At 34.9% G+C, this 20,004-nt stretch overlaps 1 protein-coding gene across 1 annotated transcript in view; it reads left to right on the top strand.

The window, feature by feature from the left end:
• The first annotated feature begins 828 nt into the window (after positions 1-828).
• The window catches only part of LOC125653817 (stabilin-2-like), a 37,478-nt gene continuing 18,302 nt past the window's right edge, over positions 829-20,004 (top strand). Inside the window, exons 1-21 of the mRNA XM_048883447.2 lie at positions 829-1,305; positions 4,389-4,474; positions 5,763-5,832; positions 6,088-6,183; positions 6,479-6,613; positions 9,366-9,568; positions 9,771-9,904; positions 10,028-10,088; positions 10,230-10,394; positions 11,072-11,218; positions 11,469-11,615; positions 12,479-12,541; positions 12,637-12,750; positions 14,183-14,233; positions 14,390-14,470; positions 14,972-15,130; positions 15,949-16,002; positions 16,625-16,747; positions 17,525-17,611; positions 17,963-18,074; positions 18,409-18,625. Coding sequence (XP_048739404.2) covers positions 975-1,305; positions 4,389-4,474; positions 5,763-5,832; positions 6,088-6,183; positions 6,479-6,613; positions 9,366-9,568; positions 9,771-9,904; positions 10,028-10,088; positions 10,230-10,394; positions 11,072-11,218; positions 11,469-11,615; positions 12,479-12,541; positions 12,637-12,750; positions 14,183-14,233; positions 14,390-14,470; positions 14,972-15,130; positions 15,949-16,002; positions 16,625-16,747; positions 17,525-17,611; positions 17,963-18,074; positions 18,409-18,625 — 2,636 coding nt within the window. The 5' untranslated portion in view covers positions 829-974. The remainder of the gene's footprint in view (positions 1,306-4,388; positions 4,475-5,762; positions 5,833-6,087; positions 6,184-6,478; positions 6,614-9,365; positions 9,569-9,770; positions 9,905-10,027; positions 10,089-10,229; positions 10,395-11,071; positions 11,219-11,468; positions 11,616-12,478; positions 12,542-12,636; positions 12,751-14,182; positions 14,234-14,389; positions 14,471-14,971; positions 15,131-15,948; positions 16,003-16,624; positions 16,748-17,524; positions 17,612-17,962; positions 18,075-18,408; positions 18,626-20,004) is intronic.

Consider the following 20,004-nt stretch of genomic DNA (forward strand, 5'->3'; position numbering starts at 1 on the left):
TATTTTATTAATGTCACCTTATTATATATGACTGAAAATAGTCAAATTGACTACATAGGAGACATATTTCAAGCCCTAAAATATCTGTAAAAACCCGGAGCTTTCGGGGGCTTCGCCCAGAACCCCTGCCTTATAAAGTTACGCCCCCTAACCACTTTTCCTCGATCCGCCCCTGATCCAACCACGGATGGTATTCCAAAATTCATTTTCTACAAAGATGGCGCTCTTTCTTGATTTTGAAGGGAAGCTGCACTATCTTAATACAAAAATATAATTTCCAGGTTAAATATCCAAGGTGGTGGGATTCTGGGTTTGGGTTATAACATGTAGCATAGTGAAACACTTATATTAATATCAGTCAAAAAGTAATGAAATTTTGTAAATGCGTGAAAGAAAAAAATAAATAAAGCTGTTAACAGAGTTGTTACAGTTTTTGATTCCATAATATACCGTCGTAGAAAAACCAGAATTGGTAGCTTCGACGTACCCACACAAATACAGATATATGATCATATGATGCAATTTTAGATTGATGACCATTACGATTTGACATAAGTATCTTAGTAGATGACGAGTCGAGTTACCGGTGAATGGTACTTTTTGATACAAAATTTGATCTAGCTATAACCACTTTCATGAGAAGAACGTCATACAACAACCAAAGATCGCGCGCAGATCCTAATCCCTTAAACGCTTACTTCCTTTGTCATGTCGGTGAACGGTTTACGATAATGCAGTAAATATACACACTGCCACTTTAAGAAGGAAAATACTTGAGATTTGATAACTAATTAGGGCTTAAACAGTCTCAGAATCTGATACATAAGTGTCTTGTGACTACCGAACACGTCCTATTTCATAGTCGCTTAAATCACGTGACTTTCAAATGTCACCTTTTTTTTCATTCATAAGAAATAATATTAAGCATGGTACTTTAACTGAACGATATAACACATATAGAAGATATTTCTACCATGGATTCATCAACTTTAATATTGATAGTGATGTTGGGGATTTATTATGTAAAAGTTGCAGATACAAAAGATTTCTGTAAAGCTGAGAAAATTTTATCAAACAGATTTGAAACAAAGTGTGTTTTGTGTTCAGAAAATTCGAACAGTGACTGTCCAAGAAATGCCACAAAATTAACAACAGACAATGGACATAAGAATTGTCAATTAGACTTGAACATGGGCAATGAGACGAATCCCCGGATTATTACGATGACGGGGTGTTCACATATTTGTTCCGAACAGATTCCTATTCCTTATTGCTGTGACGGTTTTTATGGTCCAAGCTGCTTCGGTAAGTCTGAAAAAACATCAAACGAAATAATATAATTAGATATATATCTGGACTAATGAGCCTGAACCACATCTTATGATTAGATTAAATCAGAGAAACTTGATATTTTGGGTTTTATTGAAAACAATTTTTTTTTTTGTTCATTTACACATTAATATATAATAAGGGAGGTTCAATTTGAATTTGAAAGTGGCTAAAGTCGGAAAAGAGAACTATATCGAAAGTAAAGCACCCATCATTTAATTGATGCAGAATACAATATACATACACATGTATGCATAGTAACAGCACATGGAATTAGGTCACAAAGGATGAATTTACGACCATTTGTCCTTGAGTATTAATTGCAAAAAATCGAAACACGGTGACCCTCCCCCCTTCAAAAAATTTGATGGCCACCCCCACCCTCAAAATAAAACAGACATTTTTTAACCTAAGATGGTGAATAGTTACATAGAAAGTTTAAAAATCATTCTTCTTCAAGAAAAAGACTATCATTAACATAGAATGTTGCACATTTCACCTATAGCATCGTCTTAGATTCTTTTAGAGCAACGATAAGCATGGAAATATAGGTCAATGTGACAAACTTCCGGTGAGTGTAGTGCGGAGTCAGAGGCACCTTGAAACTAATTGTTATCTTGACGAAAGGGTTTTAAAAATAACGAACTTTATGTCATTATGGAAAATAGCTTATCTTGAATATTCTCCTCTCCCTTTTTCGATCATTTAGGAAAGGTTAAGGGCTTGACCTGAGTTAAAAGTGCATGTACAGTCACTCAATTATTTCAGTTTTAAAACGAATGGGAAGTAATTCATTAAACATACTGGTTCGGGAATCATTTTGCGTTTAGATAATCTCCGGATAAGTAAGTAAGTAAGTAATTTTTATTTAAAGTCGGAACTATATACAGGTAAACAATAAACATGAGCTAAGAGCTCTTTAACCGACTATATAGCATTAAAAAACACAAAGCACTAATGATATATAATTGCATGCATAGACATAAAAACAGAAATTTGAAATAAAACAGGACGCATACATGTATACAGACATCACAAGTCATGCATATATATACACAGGGACTAGCTATATTAAGATGCGCATGCAGCACTGAAAACAGTTTGCAACACAAACATGAAAATATGGATATATACATAGACTAAATAAGTATGCATACCTAAGAGACAGAGCGGAGTAAAAATAATACAGTTAAATTTGTACATGTAAGCTTAGAAGCATAGTTAGAAGTTAGATCAAAACTTTAAGATTTAGGCAGGAGAGGCTGGAATCTGCATGAGCTGCATTTACAATTTAATTCCCCACACCAATTTTGAATATAATTTGAGAATAGATTATATGATGTGATATTTCTTGCTTCGTTTGGCAAAGAGTACCAGAGCTTTGCTGCCTCATATCTAAAAGATTTAATCCCGTACCTGGTTGTTCTAGGTCTTGGTACTTCCGCTGTATTTGAATATCTAAAATTGTATGAATGGTTTTTTATAACAACTAGATTTTGTAAAAAAAAAAAAAAAAAAAAGTGGGGACATTTTGTTGATAATTTTAAAAGTTTCTAAAGCTATTGTTCGCATTCTTCTGGTTTTTAGTGAAGGCAATTTAGATTGTTTTAATAGGTTTTCGTAAGTACTTTTATAGTCACCATAGATAAACCTCAGAGCTCTTTCCTGAATCTTTTCAATTTTGCGGGTGTTTTGTTCAGTGCAAAAGTGCCATGTCAACGGGCAATAACTAAAATTTAACATAATAAATGAATGATATATGGTTAATTTACCTAATTTGCTAAGATGTTTGCCTTTTCGTTTAAGAACATTTAATTGCCTTGCTGCCTTTTTACAAATATTGGTAATATGTGTGTTGAAAGAAAGTTTAAAATCAATTGTAATGCCCAACAATTTTATTTCTTCATCACATGAAAATTTTATCCCATCTAAATCAAAAACTATGTTTTCATTGTGTGTTTTGTTTCCAACAGAGATAGCTTGGAATTTTTCTGGATTTGCCTGCATTTTGTTTGATTTAAACCATCTAATCAGAGATCTACTGTCATCTTGAAGTGCTGCTATTACATGATTTAAAGATTTATCTGATTTTGATAAAGTATTGTCATCTGCATAGTTGTAGAGATTACATTTATTTACAAAGTGAAAGAGGTCATTGATAAAGATGTTAAAGAGTAAGGGGCCGAGGATAGACCCTTGTGGCACACCTTTGATTATATTTGACATGATGCTGGTGTGCTCCCCTACTTTAACACACTGTTTTCTACATGAGAGATAGCTACTTAACATCTCTTGTGCTGCTTTTGAGAGACCATATGCTTTTAGTTTAAGAAGAAGTAGTTCATGAGGAAGGCAGTCAAAGGCTTTAGAAAGGTCCATTAAAATTGCTGCTGTGTACTCGTTTTTATCCAATGCTTGTTTCCAATCTTCAATTACTCTTAATATAGTTGACTGACATCCAAAACTTGACCGAAAAGCTGCCAAAAAAGGATTGAAAACATTTTTAAAAAACATTGTTAACTGATTTTCAATTGCTCTTTCAAAAACTTTTGAGATTGCAGGAAGAACACTAACAGGTCTATAGTTGCCTTTCTCTAATGAACTATTCTTCTTGTGTAATGGTGTCACTTGTGCTATCTTAAGCTGGTTAGGGAAAGTTGATGTTGATAGGGACATGTTAATTAGTTGACTTAGAGGTTTGCTGATAACTGGTAAAGCGATGTGTAAGAGTTTTGGAGAAATTTCATCAATACCAGTGGCTTTTTTAATATCTATTTTCTTTATACTTTTTGTTACAAAGTCTTCAGTGACAGCTTTAAAGGAAAATAGATGTTGTGGTAATTCTGTTGTATTTGCTTTTATTGCCTGTATACTTGGGTGATTTTCATCTACTTGTTCTGCATCCCCAAATTTTTAGCAACATTTATGAAAAAGTCATTAAAAATTTCACATACTTCTTTCTGGCTGTTTACAAGCGTGTTATTTTCCGAGAGAATTAAGTCTTTCTGTGTGGATAAGATAAGATGTATCTTGCTAACGTTTTGTTTTGTCTTTGACAGCGTGTCCAACGTATAACTGGAAAATATGCAACAACAAGGGTACTTGTAATGACACCATAATCGGAAACGGAGAGTGCGCATGTCACGTATGTAATAAAGGGATGACACCTGTCCATCATTGTCAATATGAATCATCATTAGTTTGTAAAAAATAAAATATTTTGATGTGGATTTTAAAAAGCGGTTTTTTTTCTCCTGTAGATGAAATTGTCCATTATCAGTTTTAAATCTATATGCAACTGGATAGTCAATACATGTACAGCAATTCTTTTTCAATGAATTTAGATAAAAAGATAAAGGACTATATGTAATAAGGGCCATCAACACCCCCACCCCCCACTCCACCCCCGGAAATAATCGACAACTGTTCAAAAGCTTTCCTTTTAAAATCAAGAGCAGTTTGTGCAAGAATACCGATGCAACTCAATTCTTATTCTCAATTTGATCCAAATGATGTAGATGTAAAATCATGACGTCACAAACAACATGCCACTCTTTGTAGTTTACAATTGATAGTTAATTTCACGCAGTTCTTCCAGAAAGAGTTAATTGCAGACTCAAACAAACTTTTGTTCTCGAGATTGTTTTCTCTCTCTCCACCGCACATCCACGTGTTCCAGTACAAATACAGGATATTTCTCTCTCTCTCCACCGCACATCCACGTGTTCCAGTAAAAATACAGGATATTTCTCTCCCTCCACCGCACATCCACGTGTTCCAGTACAAATACAGGATATTTCTCTCTCTCCACCGCACATCCACGTGTCCCAGTACAAATACAGGGTATTTCTCTCTCTCCACCGCACATCCACGTGTTCCAGTACAAATACAGGATATTTCTCTCTCTCCACCGCACATCCACGTGTTCCAGTACAAATACAGGATATTTCTCTCTCTCCACTGCACATCCACGTGTTCCAGTACAAATACAGGATATTTCTCTCTCTCCACTGCACATCCACGTGTTCCAGTACAAATACAGGGTAGAACAATTCATTTTGTCCAAAACTGCGCTCCATGTTTTCTGAAAGAAAATCGTTCACGAAAAATAAGCATTTTAATGAATTTGTTCAAAATTGAGAAACGTCTTAGATAATATCTACTCCAAATAGCTAAACATATCAGAGACAAATTATGTGAAACAATATTTCACATGTTCTATAGATTTAGTCTTCTTCCAGTGTTTTACAGGGGATAAAAACGGCCCTTATCACACCTAGTCCTTTGTTGCTGTCGAAGATCTTATTTGTTTATTGACAGATTCTCATGATTCAAGGCTAAGAAAAACTAAAAGTCCAAAGTCAAATATATAACAGAAAATCATCCATCAGAAACTTTCACATGTTGTTGATCCACGTTGATATATGTTACAGGCAAATTTCACGGGATTTGCGTGTGAGAAATGTTTAGAGGACTCTGTGTACGGTGAAAATTGTAATCAAAGTAAGATTTCACATTTTTCATTATGAATTGCAAAGTTCTATAGATTCTGATATTTTTACTCAGTGAATGAGACAGTCTACAATTTCTGAGCTTTATTATTTCATAGCACAAATCTAAATTAAGTACAAATTCAATGCTGTACAGCTTAGTTTTCAATTAATGGTGTTTTCTCAAATTTTAATCTATTAATAGAGTAGGCTTTGTGAATATTTATCATTGGGTTGTATTAACATCAACATTTTCTTATTTCTTAAGCCTGTGATTGTGTAAACGGAGTCTGTGACAGTGGAATTCTAGGTTCCGGAAATTGTGAATGTTCATCGGGTTGGAAAGGAGACAGATGCGATGAAGGTATATAACAATGAATATCGTACTCAGAAAACGGTCATGTTACTTCTTTCTTTTTTTTTTTTTTTTTTTTTTTTTTTTTTTTTTGAATGTCAAATGGTATAGAATTATTAATGTGAAGCAAAATAATGATCAAACGTTAAATTATGTAAACTACTTGTATGTTTATACTGATTTAGATACATTTGTATATTAATGGCATTAGCAAGATCTGTGATAGCCGTTCCATTGTGTGAATACGTTTTACGAATATTTAAAAGAAAATGATATTATTATTTTTCATCTAAACTTTGATCAGAGATCTCTGGTTGTGACTACAAGAATTGCAGTGGGAATTCCCGCTGCATCCAAATACCGGGCTCTAACTACACGTACTGTTCCTGTAACGTGGGCTACGAGAGAGACATCAACGCAACGGAACACACCTGTAACCGTAAGTTTTAATTTGTTTAAGTAACCTGTAACCGTAAGTTTTAATTTGTTTAAGTATCCTGTAACCGTAAGTTTTAATTTGTTTAAGTATCCTGTAACCGTAAGTTTTAATTTGTTTAAGTAACCTGTAACCGTAAGTTGTAACTTGTTTAAGTAACCTGTAACCGTAAGTTTAGTTTCTTTAAGTAACCTGTAACCGTAAGTTTTAATTTGTTTATGTAACCTGTAACCGTAAGTTTTAATTTGTTTAAGTAACCTGTAACCGTAAGTTTTAATTTGTTTAAGTAACCTGTAACCGTAAGTTTTAATTTGTTTAAGTAACCTGTAACCGTAAGTTTTAATTTGTTTAAGTAACCTGTAACCATAAGTTTTAATTTGTTTAAGTATCCTATAACCGTAAGTTTTAATTTGTTTAAGTAACCTGTAACCGTAAGTTTTAATTTGTTTAAGTAACCTGTAACCGTAAGTTTAGTTTGTTTAAGTAACCTGTAACCGTAAGTATAGTTTGTAAGTAACATGTAACCGTAAGTATAGTTTGTTTAAGTAACCTGTAACCGTAAGTTGTAATTTGTTTAAGTAACCTTTAACCTTAAGTTTTTAATTTGTTTAAGTAACTTATAACCGTAACTTGTAGTTTGTTTAAGTAACCTGTAACCGTAAGTTGTAGTTTGTTTAAGTAACTTATAACCGTAACTTGTAGTTTGTTTAAGTAACCTGTAACCGTAAGTTGTAGTTTGTTTAAGTAACCTGTAACTGTAAATTGTAGTTTAAGTAACCTGTAACCGTAAGTTTGTTTAAGTTTACCAAGTTTTATTTTTCTCATTCGCTGTTAACACAACAGAGAGAACATATTAAACAAGCATTCCAAAACAATATCCACGCATGCACAATTAATTCATATAAATACATATCACAATCTTGATAATGAATAAATACAATAATAAACTATATATACATTTAACCCGAGGGTTTACTCTCTCGGTATTTAATTGTATGTATTTATACAATTGTAAAAGTATTTTTTCATTTTTGGCTGCAAATAGATTATAAAAATTTTATAAAATTTATATAGTATGAAATATTTCTGGTATATAATGTCGACTAATATTATTTAAAACAGGACACATAAGAATTATAATGCACCTCATCTCCAATATCAGAACTGCAAATATTACATTTCTTTTATTTTGATCTACATGTATATAAAGCCACCTTCCCGTTTCTATGGGTAATTTATGATTTGTGGTTCTAAATCTGGTTGATATATGTTGTTTAAGTATTGCAATATTTGACAATATATATTCCTGACATCTAAAGTAAGATTTGTAAAAAGTCTGTAAGTTATGCCTTTAGAAGATTCGTTACATTTAGATACCCAGTCTTGAATAAACTGATCTTTCAATCTTTGTTTAACATGACAGATAATCCAGTTAGTATTAATTTTATCAACATTATACAATACATTAGACACTCCACAGTCAACTAATATTTTTTCTAAATTTAAAAACCATTTTGATTGACGTCCCTTGTGAAATTTATGTTTTTATGGAAATCGTCGACAAATATATGCCAATTAAGGTGCATCGTATGCGGACTGGTTCCGAAAAAGGGATGAAGGCTGATGTTCTATCTGAAATATCTGTCGGGAGGCTTTAAAATCCCTCCACGAATCGGATTGATCAGCGATAAATAGGAAGTAAAATAGGCTAATGGGGATTTTCTTGACAATGCGATTAACCAATGTTTTGACAAACATAAGGATATGTGGGTAAAGCAATTTTTGCCCTCGAAATCTACAGGTACATGTACATCAGCATCCTAGAAATTGATGGCGAAGCTCTTTCAGATTCCAAATGCCTTCAATGATTTCTTTTGTGATTTCGGTCTTAAATTGGCTTTGATGATTTACTCCCGAAAATTGAATAACTAATTAATGCCAAAAGGCTCATTCACAATTTCAAATGTATCCGGGTGTTGTTGTTCTTATTGTTTTTTGGGGGGTTGGGGGTGTTTTGGGGTGTTTTTTGTGGGTTTTTATTTTTTTTTTATTTTTGGAAGTTATCAAAAGCATATCAAATTCAAAAGCTACAGGTTTGGATGTTTCTGTAAAATTATTGATGTTGTAGCCCACATTTTGTGTTTCGTCATGTCCTTTTCTTTACAGGAGATTAATGTTGTAAATGAATGGGAAAAACTAGAGTTACATGTATCCTGCTTTACAAATAAGTTGATGACACTTTCAATGCTAACAATTATAGACCTGTTTTTGTTCTACCTACCTTAAGTAACATTTATAGAAAGACATGTTTTAACACATGAATACAAAGGAACGATTGTTTGAACAATGGAAGCCAAAAAGATGAATGAAATGAAAACGATGGAATTGAATGATATATGGTCATTTTTTTTATTATGATACAAGTCAAATGCTTCCTGACATGTTTCATACCGATTGTTTGGTCGTTCCCTGTCTGATGTTGACTACGGATTACTCCGTTTACCTTATCAAGATATAGGGCTCACGGCGGATGTGCTTGCCCTATTCTTGACGTTTTATTCTTCCTGTGATTTATGAGATTAGTCATTTTCGTTATCTTCACTTTTTCATTAATTAAATGTTTTCGTTTTACTGTGACGACTATTCATACATAGACTTTACATATGATAAGCTATCAGATATGAAATGAAAGATTACATTATGGATTTCTAAAACAAAGCAGAAACGTAAATGTATCCGAATACATCTATTTTAGCTGTGGATTTATGTGCTAATGGTAAACACAAATGCTCCGAGAATGCCACTTGTATCTTCTCTGGACCGGCACTCTATAACTGCTCCTGCCTAGAGGGGTTCCGAGGGGACGGTTACGTGTGTGATCCTATTGATCCCTGCAGAGAGATGTATGGAGGGTGTAACTTTACAACATCTATATGTACATACCGATCGCCAGGAAAGGTATGTAATGCATGGCTACAATATTCACTCCATAAACGATTTCAGAGAGATAAGAACGAAAAGAAAGAAAGAAAGAAAAATAGATAGATAGATACATTTTTGTATGATAAAATTACACACGGAATTCTATAAAATTAAGAATGATTTTCTTTTACCTATTTCCTATGTCAGTAAAATGATAAGCGCCATTTGCCTTCAACAGAGAGACTGTGTTTGCAAAGAGGGCTATGAACTTTCCTCCAATCAGACGTGCGAACTGATCAATCTGTGCTTAACCAACAGCAGCCTTTGTGACAAAAATGCAGATTGTCACATGACTGGACCATTAGAACACGAGTATAACATTATTTAGAAGTACATTTACACTTTTTATAAAGTATTAGCTTTTCCAGTATCGTTAGGAATGAAAACAAAGAATATTCTTTGGCAATGTATTTTTTATTTGCCATTTCATTTCAGATGCACCTGTCATGAGGGTTATGCAAGCGACGGAAAAGTTTGCTTTAACAATTTAATGGGTGTAAGTTGACGATCTGTAAAATACATTACATTATAACTTCCTCTCACTCTCACTAATACTGCTGTATCATACAAACAAGGGTTGGATTAGTAATCATGATTTTTGCTAAACTCGTATTTTATTTTACCACGGCCATTGTAGATGATAGAAGATATTCATAACGACGACCCCAAGCTGGCGTCCAAGATGACTTGGTCCATTAAACTGGTCCAAAACATTTACCATGACGAGTTCCGTTATCACGGGCCATTCACAGTCTTCCTTCCGACAGACTTCGGATTTAGAACGATTTATAGGAAGATGGATGTAAGAACTATTGCAACACAATATGTAGATGTGTTTTGTGATACTGACTGACGCATGCGCACACTGTCAGCCAATATTATTTTGCAACAAAACAATCACAGCGACGATTGTCAATCAATTCGACAGATACTCCAATGGTTATCGGTATCCAAATTTATACGTTAAAATTCAACAGATACTCCAATGGTTATTAAAATCCACATTTTCACTGTACAAACTCGAAATCTCAATTTTGGGTTTTACGCAAATCTTGCATGAAAAAAAAATTAAGATAACAATGATGCTCGACAGTTTCTTTGATTACCTTAAATTCGAATCCTTTTGTAAACCTATATCTTCAGCAAGACATCATCAAACTGAAAAATGGCCAATATTTTTACTACCTTTGTTCTGATTAAAATTCGACCTACAATCTCGTTAATGAACAAAACAACAAATAAAAATAGTTGTGGATATCATCAAAAGTATAAGATATATACATGTATAACGAATTCATAGTAATTGAAATTTATCTTATTTAGCAAAATAAAAAATCCTTATAGTTAAATCATAGAGAAAATATATTGAAACCCATATGGAACTGGAACGTATGACCTATATCATATAAAGCCTACAACGTTTTAATACGCTGTCCTAGTATATCATTAAATTAAAGGATCGCTGTACATTCTTTACAGATAGACGCCTTTCTTGCCGACAGTGATTCTGCCAGCCAGATTTTGCGACAACATATCATTATTGGAAAGTGGACGATGGAGAACTTGACGCGAATGGATAAGTTTTATACACTACAAGGGAAAGCAGCAGAAATCCAGATAAAATCAGTCAGTAGCGTGTTAAAAAAATGTTGTATATCTTAAATGTAACCGTGACGTCATCATAACAGATAATTCTTCATATGTGAAAAGAAAATGATCACGATTCTTTGATAAGGACTACTATACCATTAACTTTCTTATTGCAAAACATTATTAGCACCAAGAAATATCCGATTGATAGCTTAAAATGTAAGAAAACCATGATTGTAGAACTCAGCGGTTCCGTATGTTTCAGTTTGATTTATAATTTTTTAAGCGTGGAGAAATAACATATCGGTACAGATTAAGCGGGTCTCGGAGCAAATCCTCCGTGATCAAACAAGACATAATAGCTTCCAATGGAATCATCCACGTGGTCCAAAAGCTGCTGACAAACGAGGCGAACGTCAAGGGAGACAACACGGTAAGTGTATAACATAGAGCGCGGACGTCAAGGGAGACAACACTTTAAGTACATAACATAGAGCACGGACATCAAGGGAGACAACACTTTAAGTACATAACATAGAGCACGGACATCAAGGGAGACAACACTTTAAGTACATAGCATAGAGCGCGGACGTCAAGGGAGACAACACTGTAAGTACAAAACATAGAGCGCGGACGTCAATGGAAACAATAATTACGAAACATAAATGGTAGGTGTTAAGGGAGACAGTACAGAGAGTACATGATACAAGGTATGGAAATCAAGGTTGGAAAGAAGGTGATTTCAAGGGAGACAGCAAGGTGAGCACATAACACACGGCGCGGAGATCGAGGTTGAGAACATGGTAATTCCAAGGGAGACAACACTGTAAGTGCATAAGACACCATGGTTGCTCATCGAAACCAAACTTTCGTTAGAGGTATATAAATTCATTTGGAGTTATCAGTCGTTAATCTTTGTATTATATATAAGTATATGGACTTGTCCAGGCGTTTGTCTATTTCCGTGAGCATCCATACAGCTTATCATAATATAAGTATAAATTAAAGCAACATGTAAATATCTTACATACTAATAATAATAACAGTTGTTATACAAAGGCTGCATATGTATGTTATACACAGGATAAATATTATAAAGATCAATAAACACACGTAATAAACTGAGTGCAAGATTTTCCTTTCTTTTTTTTTTTTTCTTTTTTTTTTTTTTTTTTTTTTTTTTTTTTTTGGTGCCAATTGTATATACTTCAAGCAAGTCAAATAGCTCCAACCTGTCCGCTTATTGGTAGGAGAAATTTACGATTTAAAGATCATTAGGTGTGCTCTGTATTGTAGAAATCCATTTTTACACTGTTGAAAGAGGACAGGCGGTACAACACAATGGAATCTCTGATAGTGGTGAGGAGGCTGGTGATATTTTTTTGTGTTTTAGTTTTGAAATTATGCTACGCTTTTCGTATAAACTCTCTTGTCCGACATTTTCATTTTTTCAGAAAGCTGGCCTAAAATCTGAATTTGAAGAGGATAATATAACTGTGTTTGCATCCAGTAATAGTGCGTGGAATAAACTACCTAAAGGGGTCATGGAGTACCTTAAAAGTGACGAGGTACTGCCCAGTTTTCTTTTCCTTGAGTAAAGTGCTTGGTCAATGAATGATATCATCATTGATATTTGTAAACATTAGTCCTCTTCAAAATTATCATTTCACACTTCTTGTTTGACATCGATATTGTACTGTGGAGTTATTGATTTTCGTGGATCGCTGTTTTTAGCATTTGCTTAAATATACACGCCCTAACGAATTATATATAGCACTGGTTGGGGATAACCTTTTCTGCGATATGTAAGTTATGAATATTGCAAATAGCCTCATAGAATTAATTCTAGAAAAAGAACTACGAGCTCTACTAGATTAAGTTGACCCGAATTTCGACCATGAATTTAAACTGCTCGTATGTGTACGTGTTGTTACATGTAGATGAGTGGGATGTACAGGAAATTAAAACTGCAGTAACGAATTATTAAAAACCTATCTTCAACTTTATAAATTCAAGCCTTTCCCGTTATCTTTCAAAGAGCTAAGAGTCTTCATTATTGTAAGCGGTTTGGTTTCAGAAAGTCTGAGTCGCTTACGCTATCTTTTTTTTCTTTTTTTTTTTTTTTTTTTTTTTTGAAAATATGTAATACATATAATGGATATAATGGGAACGTTACGTTAAGCAATTTCCCAATATGGAAATTATTGAATTTTAGAAAAATCAATAAATGCATGGTGAGGGAGATACAATTGTACGGCCGCTATCACTTTCATTCAGTGACTCCGAAACATATTCGATACCTGCCCCTACTTATCGAAAGCAACGGAAGTTTGCATCGAGTGACACGACGCCTACCGGAGCTCTCCATATAATCACTGTCGTTGGATCTTTTTCCAACGTAGATCTCTCCAGAAACCGGTAGGCAGAGAGTAGAAATTGTTAAAAACAAGCCGTGAATCGAGGGCCCCCCAGAAATCCAAGATGGCGAGTGTCGTCCCTTTACTTTTTTTAATGTACACATGATACACCTTTTTTAAAACCTCGAAAAAAGCGGATTTTGGTGGTGGATTTTATTTATATAATTTATTATTCGGACACAAATCATGCAAAACTTCAATTTATTATTCGGGAACAAATAATGCAAAACTTCAATATTTGACAACCGAGCCCCTGTGACTCCACATCTACATGTCATTGCGATGCTTCGTTGTACATGTAATTTTCTTTTTTGCAACTTCGATGAAATTCAAATTGTGAAATAAAACAAATGTTGAATTAATTGATTTTGTACCAGGAGTTTTTCTGTAATGTGTTAAAGTATACATCAAACGTTCCGTTTAGTTATCGATACTAATTATGATAATTTCTAATCAAATCATACGATGACATTTACATTGATGAACAGGGAAGGTATTCTTTATGTTCCTCTGGAAATTTATCTGTCTTCAAAAAACACAATCTGCATGTTTTGTCTCATAGAGATTTTTTATTTATTTGTAGGGATTAGATAAATTGAAGTTAATTTTGAGACATCAAATTGTTAACGAAACGGTAAGTTCAAGATTATTTTTCTCACAAATTATTGTCACAAAAAAAATTATACTTTGACTTGAAATATTGTTGTGACCTCCAATAATTTTCGGAATTCATCGTTTTCTGCTTATATCCTGGATTTGATATCTAGCATGGCGTACTTTTTTGCTATAGATTGAGGTGGCGGATCTAATTAACCGGCGCATGATAAGGAGCAATAGTCAATCCGTTGTTGCAGTTTTGATAACAACACAGGTTGGTCATTGAAATTGAGATTTTAAGTTGTAATGGGCCTTCTTTTCTTAATTTCATTTTGTTTTAGATATTTAGTTGGTTTTGGAAACGATACGGAAGATATCAATTTCATTGTGTGTTTATTATACTTCATGTATGATCAATTCATTAAACTCAACACTTCAGTTCCTTTCTGTCACATGTCTGAATGAAGTCATATAATGTAAACCAACATTTATTCGCACGCGAGAAATTTTCACGAGGTTCTTAAGAACCTCTTCGTCGTAAATAATTCTCGCCGCGAGCTTACCCTTTAATGCCTCTCGTATTTCATTAATAAATCACGAAAATTAGTCACCGCAAACCAGTTTATTATTGGTAAATCACGAAATAAAGTTGTCGCGAATGAAATCTGGTTTACCGTAAATATTACATCACGTGTATATAGCAACACACTGTAGTCTATATTTTTCCTGTATCTGGGTTTTAAGACCGTAACAATTGCCTTGAACTGTATTCTAGGGACAAATCCGTTTAGACAGAGAAACCAACGTGACACAGACGGACATACCCGCGATGAATGGACTGTTTTACCACACTGATAGCGTCCTCCTGCCCATTGATCCAGATGAAATTTTACCCGGAATCTGCAGTTATGAAAATACCACCGAGGAGGAACCGGTGAATTTATTTTTATTTTATATTTTATTCACAAAGTGAATGGGATCGGGCAGCAGGCATAGCCTATTTTTGCCCTCTCCCTACAGCAAGGTCAAGTGTGAAATGGAAATACAAGGCACACACACATACAAATACATAACATATACACCAGAGAACACTCGCGTGAATTTATTTTTCATTGATATGAAACGTTGATTTTCATTGGTTAATATCACTTAGTGAAATCTGATAGTTTATGATGGGTTCCTGACGTGATGAAGTGCCATCAATGCTCAATACATTAATCAAGGTTAAAGGCAACCTTGAAAAAATCTTCCTGTGTCGCTAGAGGAGTGTGTCATTGAATGTGAAGAGATCCGATCTCAAAAATTGAATTTTATATAAGATAGATCGCAATAGCTAATGTTTTTAACTAAACACACTGAACAGCTACATGTATGTACTCCCCTCTATAGCTGATGCAGATCATACGCTGATCATATAATTAAACAATGTTGTTTAATTTACATTTTTCCATTGAAACATATATGCATATGGTATTAAATAGCTAAGTATAATACCAATGGAATTTTACATTTCACATTCACATTTTACATTCACCACCCATTCAAACATATTCACACACAAATAGTTCTACATGCATACAATTTCAGTATCGGTAACATAGAGGTTTTAAGGATATTGTATAAAGCTCTTGATAGCAAGTCTTCATATTTCAAGTCTGAAAAAAAAGTATATACAGTGTACAAAATATATATTTATGTAAATATTGTTTTTCATTTGATTCTACAGAATTTATTCAGCATCTTTTCTTTCAGGGTTACTGTAGGCCGTGTTTCGCAACCTTGGAGTGCGAGAAGGGACTCCCCACGGTAAGTGCAACCTTGGAGTGCGAGAAGGGTTTCCCCATGGTAAGTGCAACCTTGGAGTGCGAGAAGGGACTCCCCGCGGTAAGTGCAACCTTTTTGAATGCGAGAAGGGACTCCCCGCGGTAAGTGCAACCTTTTTGAATGCGAGAAGGGACTCCCCACGGTAAGTGCAACCTTTTTGAATGCGAGAAGGGACTCCCCACGGTAAGTGCAACCTTGGAGTGCGAGAAGGGACTCCCCACGGTAAGTGCAACCTTGGAGTGCGAGAATGGACTCCCAACGGTAAGTGCGGAATGCCCTTCTCAAAGTTTTTAAATTTTGCATATGTTTTATTATCAGGAATTTGTGATCAGCTGGTCGTATTATACCACAGTGTTCACAGTTTTTATTGATATTATAATACGGATATTGACATAATACCAAAATATACTTAGACCTAATAAGTACATTATATAGACCTGGCAATTTTTTTGTGACATGCTAGATAAGGAGATTGGCAGGTGCATCGACTTTTTCTTGGCTAATTTTGTACATACTTAATAAATCACAGTGACAAAACTTAACTTTGAGGTCACAAATAATTTTTTGACAATGGGTTTTTGATACTGAGTACGGTTTTATTCAGGGGCAGATAGACCAGTGCAGCCTGAAAAAAGCCATCGTCAACCGGGATCCACGAACTGGGAAGCTAAGTTTCTGGTTCACTACCAGTGCGGGCTGTCGATCGATTTGCAACACGACTGTAACGGTACGAAAACGTGATTGTGGTGTCTCGTGACTAGGTTGTGCTACAGTATGTCCGGATGAAATGTTACAACATAACCGTTGTCCTTCTCTGGATTTTAAGATTGCTTTCTAGAATACATTATGGAGTAGGAAGGTGTGGTTTCCATTTGATTGGGCTCTTGTCGTGACTTCATAGTAAATGTGATCCAAGGTTTCGTATCTAAAATGTATTTTAAAGACATGCTTCAAAATATCTTAATAATGTATTTTGATAGAAGACAAATCGAAATCACTCTATCTAAATGCTACTAAACATTTTCAGGAAAAAAAATTATCAGAAAAGTAACATTCGAGAGCAAATGAGTTACGCTTGTAAACTGGCACAGTGTATGAACTATGGTTGCTGTGTTACGCTTGTAAGCTGGTACAGTGTATGGGCTTTGGTTGCTGTGTTACGCTTGTAAGCTGGTACAGTGTATGAGCTCTGGTTGCTGTGTTAGGCTTGTAAGCTGGTACAGTGTATGAGCTCTGATTGTTGTGGTACGCTTGTAAGCTTGTACAGTATATGGGTTCTGGTTGCTGTATTACGTTTGTAAGCTGGTACAGTGTATGAGCTCTGGTTGCTGTGTTAGGCTTGTAAGCTGGTACAGTGTGTGAGCTCTGGTTGTTGTGGTACGCTTGTAAGCTGGTACATTGTGTGAGCTCTGGTTGCTGTTTTACGCCTGTAAGCTGGTACATTGTGTGAGCTCTGGTTGCTGTTTCCTGTTAAATGCACTATCTATGATCTCGTATTTAACAGACACCGGTGTGCTGTCCGGGATACTATGGCGGGAAATGTTCCTTGTGTCCAGGTGGATATAAAAATCCATGTTCTGGGAATGGACAGGTGAGTAGATCCTTCGGGATATTTGATGCAATGTGTAGAACTGATACAGTTAACTAAGGTAATAACGAACACGCTTACAATGAATTACCGGTTATAACGAAGTGATTTCCATCCCTCACATAGATGTATATACAAATAATGAATATCGCATTGGACATACCGAATCATTCCTATTACGAAGCGAAATAGGACACACTGGAGATTCGCTATAACCGCGTTGTACAGTAGATATCTTTACTCTCATTTTATCTCTGATCAAGAAACAGTCAGAAGAAATAGACCGAGTTCCGTGAATATAAATGGAATTTCAGATATAAGTGTTGGTGATATCGAATTTATTTTATATTGCAGTGTGTGGATGGTTTGAGTGGAAATGGCACGTGTGTTTGTGATGAGGGCTTCTCTGGGACTGCATGTGAAAAATGTTCTGATGCCAGAAAATTCGGACCGGGATGCAATAAAAGTTAGCGTTCTGTGTTACTACAAACATTTATATAAATTATTCATTGTTGAGCAACCATGGTAGATTTCTCGTCTTTCTACCCATCACAATAAAACGAAAATCAAGCGTGGAGTTTTGATGTTGATACATATATGATATTTAATCATGATTTTGAATTTTTTAATATTTGTCTCTGTCTGAAACTGATTTAGACATTATTGTCTTCTGTTCCCTATGTATGAATTAAATTTTCCTTTTCCATGATATACAATAATTCTACACATCCCTGTCAGTTGAATTGGTTCGTTTAGTAATCCTACAAAATGAAGAAATTATGTGTTAATTTTTATCTTAGCTTGTACGTGCTTGCACGGGCATTGCAATAATGGACCACAAGGCGATGGAAAATGCAAGTCGTGTTTCCGGAGCGGACCCAGATATTTTTGGAGTGTCCGGTCCCCTAAATATAGTGGAGAAAACTGTGATATCATCTATAAACCATGTTCCGTTAGTTTGCACGCCCTGCCGTGCCATATTGATTCGTCCTGCATCAGAAATGGAACATCATTTCGGTGAGTACATGAAAGTCCATAACGGCATAGCTTACTATGTTAAGTTGCTTGCAATATATAACTCATCGAATTATACATTTAATGCAAGGTGTTTGACTATATTCTCTGAGTTTAGTCTTCACTCTCGTTGAGAACAAAAGTACTTTATAGCTCCATGAAAAACTGATAAATGAAAGCGTTTGTCTACTTTGATAAGATTTTAATTATTTTATCTGCCCACTGAGAATTTCATTTATATTCCGTTTTATCCTGTGAGGGTCCGGATTAGAATAGGTCCTCAAAACCCCTTGCTTGTCGTAAGAGGCGAGTAAATGGGGCGGTCCTTCGGATGAGACCGCAGAAACCTAGGCCCCGTATCACAACGGGTGTGGCACGATAAAGACCCCCCCCCCCCCTGCTTAAAGGCCGTAAGAGACAAACATAGGCCTAAATTTTGCAGCCCTTCACCGGTAATGTATCCGTATGCGTGGAATATTCTCTAGCGGGACGTTAAACAATATACAATCAATCAATCATTATATTCCGTCTTAGAACAACCTACTTAAGAATCAGTGATAATAATAAAATTTTATACAGAATATCGTATTGTGCTCCTGTGTTTATAGACAGAAGTCATGAAAAGTAGGATATAAAAATTACACCTGATTTTTACGTCACAGAATATTTTGCAAAAGCATCCACATTTAAAGCTGTCGTGTGTTGAACAGTTCCTAAATAATTCAGGCAATTTATTTGCATAAAACCGCTACAGGTGTTGTAAAAGATCTTTTAAAATATTATGTTCTTACTCTTGGAACAAACAATGATTAGTATAACTTATTCATTAGATCCGTCCACTGACTTTTCTAAGTGAGAGCATGCACGGATCTTACTTATGAATGACTTCAGAGTACAATTCTATATACCACTCTTGAAGATTTTACCGATGGTTGAGAAAACAGATACAGTGGGAACTATTCTACTGGGTCAGGGTTAGTCAAAAAGGACAGAGGTCAAAGTTGAAGTCAGTGACTGAAAGTAACAATGTTTCGGGCACATTATCATTAACGTCATTACTAACAGTACGACATCTCACTTTGGACACCGTTTTCTGCCACACGCTTGTCACAAATATATCAGAGAGAGAGAGAAAGAGAGAGAGAGAGAGAGAGAGAGAGAGAGAGAGAGAGATCCCTACTGATTTCTAGGACTGAAGATCTTAAGGTATTCAATGTATAATGACCATATTTCATATCTAATAAATGGATGGTGGAATTTTTGTAATCATAGTATCATTTTGAAGGGTTCATCAAATAAAAATAATCCACCTTAGGAATTTCAAAATTTTGTTTACTGCTTGATTTATTTCACCTAGAATTTAACATTGAAGTATATGGGAA

The sequence above is a fragment of the Ostrea edulis genome, chromosome 7 (genome assembly GCF_947568905.1).
Source record: "Ostrea edulis chromosome 7, xbOstEdul1.1, whole genome shotgun sequence".
NCBI lineage: Eukaryota > Metazoa > Mollusca > Bivalvia > Ostreida > Ostreidae > Ostrea > Ostrea edulis.